The sequence below is a fragment of the Myotis myotis genome, unplaced genomic scaffold, assembly GCF_014108235.1.
Source record: "Myotis myotis isolate mMyoMyo1 unplaced genomic scaffold, mMyoMyo1.p scaffold_m19_p_8, whole genome shotgun sequence".
Classification (NCBI taxonomy): domain Eukaryota; kingdom Metazoa; phylum Chordata; class Mammalia; order Chiroptera; family Vespertilionidae; genus Myotis; species Myotis myotis.
In genome coordinates this window covers 66,014,668-66,015,910 of record NW_023416390.1, presented here as the reverse complement: position 1 = coordinate 66,015,910, position 1,243 = coordinate 66,014,668, and the positions used below count along the sequence as shown (strand labels likewise).

Sequence of the window (1,243 nt, the reverse complement as noted above, 5' to 3'; positions counted from 1 at the left end):
CATTGCAGAGAAAGGCAACTGTCCACAGCCAAGGGCATTCAGTGCAGGTGGCCCAAGGTGATAGTCCAGTAGCCAAGCTTGGGGAAGCCCTGCCACTGATGAGCCCGGGTTGGACTAGCTCATTTGGCCATGGGGAGGAAGTAAAGGCAAGGCGTAGGCACAGCTGTTCTATTATTGTATGTGTAAGGTGGTCAGCTACCCCCGCCCCAGAGACTATCCATTTCAGTGTCATCCAGGGCTTCTCCCTGAGTGACCTTCAGGCAGGCGTTTCTGCCCACTTTCAGACACAGGGAAACAGACTCATGGAGTCATGTCACCAAAGGCCAGAAGGTCACTGGGTGGCCTTGGGTCTGCTTTATTGACCTCAGAGCACTCTTTGGATGCAGTTAAGACAGACAAACACAATGGGAACTGGAACTGTATCCAGGATAGTGCACCTGACCCCAGAAGAATTTCCCCCCACAAGGTGGATTTATACAAAACGACAGAGGAAAAGACGAGGCAATCTGGCGCTGAGTCCAGGGGTAGCCAGTTGGCAGCGGAGCGGTCAGTGAAGCAGTGGGCTGGTCATTCCTCCTTTTTGTACGTGCGCGTACTCACTACATTGCCGTGGATGAGCGTCAGGATGAGTTTGTCATCCACGAGCTCCCGCACAAGTTTTGTTTCTTGCCCATTCCATTTCTGCACATGGACAAGTTTGCCTCCCTCCAGCGTCACGGTGGACTTGACCTTCCTGTCATCTGCCGTTGTCTCGTCAAACTCCTCCCCCAGCTTAAAGCTGATCTCTGTGCTCTTGAAGGTGCTTTGTGTTTTCAGGGTGATCGTGTCCCCATTTATTTCGAAGATTGTGGTAGGCTTGAGCATAATGGCCACCTGCCTGGTAGCAAAATCCACACCGAGGGACTTCATGTAGTCATCGAAGTTCTTGCTGTCCACCAGCTTCCAGGTGCCTGCGAAGGCGTCCGCCATGGTGAGGCTGGGCTAGGCTGTTGGCGAAGAAACGACAAAGCAGGCGTGGAAGGACTCCGGGACCGTTTTGTTCTGTTTTTAGTATAAAAGATAGTATACGGTTTTTATGTTAGGAAATAATCTGGTAGATCGTGAACAATTAACGACACAGGAGAGAAATAGCATCATTTGAGGAACAAAGTTCTCAAGTAGCTAACAGGGATGGGCTTCGCTGTGCCAGTTGCAGTGTTGGCCTCACATCAGTGTGTGGACATCTGAGTCCCTGTAACAGGAG

At 51.2% G+C, this 1,243-nt stretch overlaps 1 protein-coding gene across 1 annotated transcript; it reads right to left on the bottom strand.

Moving 5' to 3' along the window:
* Positions 1 to 567: 567 nt before the first annotated feature.
* LOC118662060 (fatty acid-binding protein, heart-like) lies at positions 568 to 1,020 on the bottom strand. The gene has a single exon (XM_036320678.1). It carries the CDS (start codon positions 967 to 969, stop codon positions 568 to 570), a length of 402 nt encoding a protein of 133 aa, XP_036176571.1. The 5' UTR covers positions 970 to 1,020.
* Between the last annotated feature and the right edge of the window lie 223 nt (positions 1,021 to 1,243).

Excerpts from the sequence above, each read along its gene's own strand:
- LOC118662060 (XM_036320678.1), bottom strand. The coding sequence starts at position 969 with ATGGCGGACGCCTTCGCAGGCACCTGGAAGCTGGTGGACAGCAAGAAC.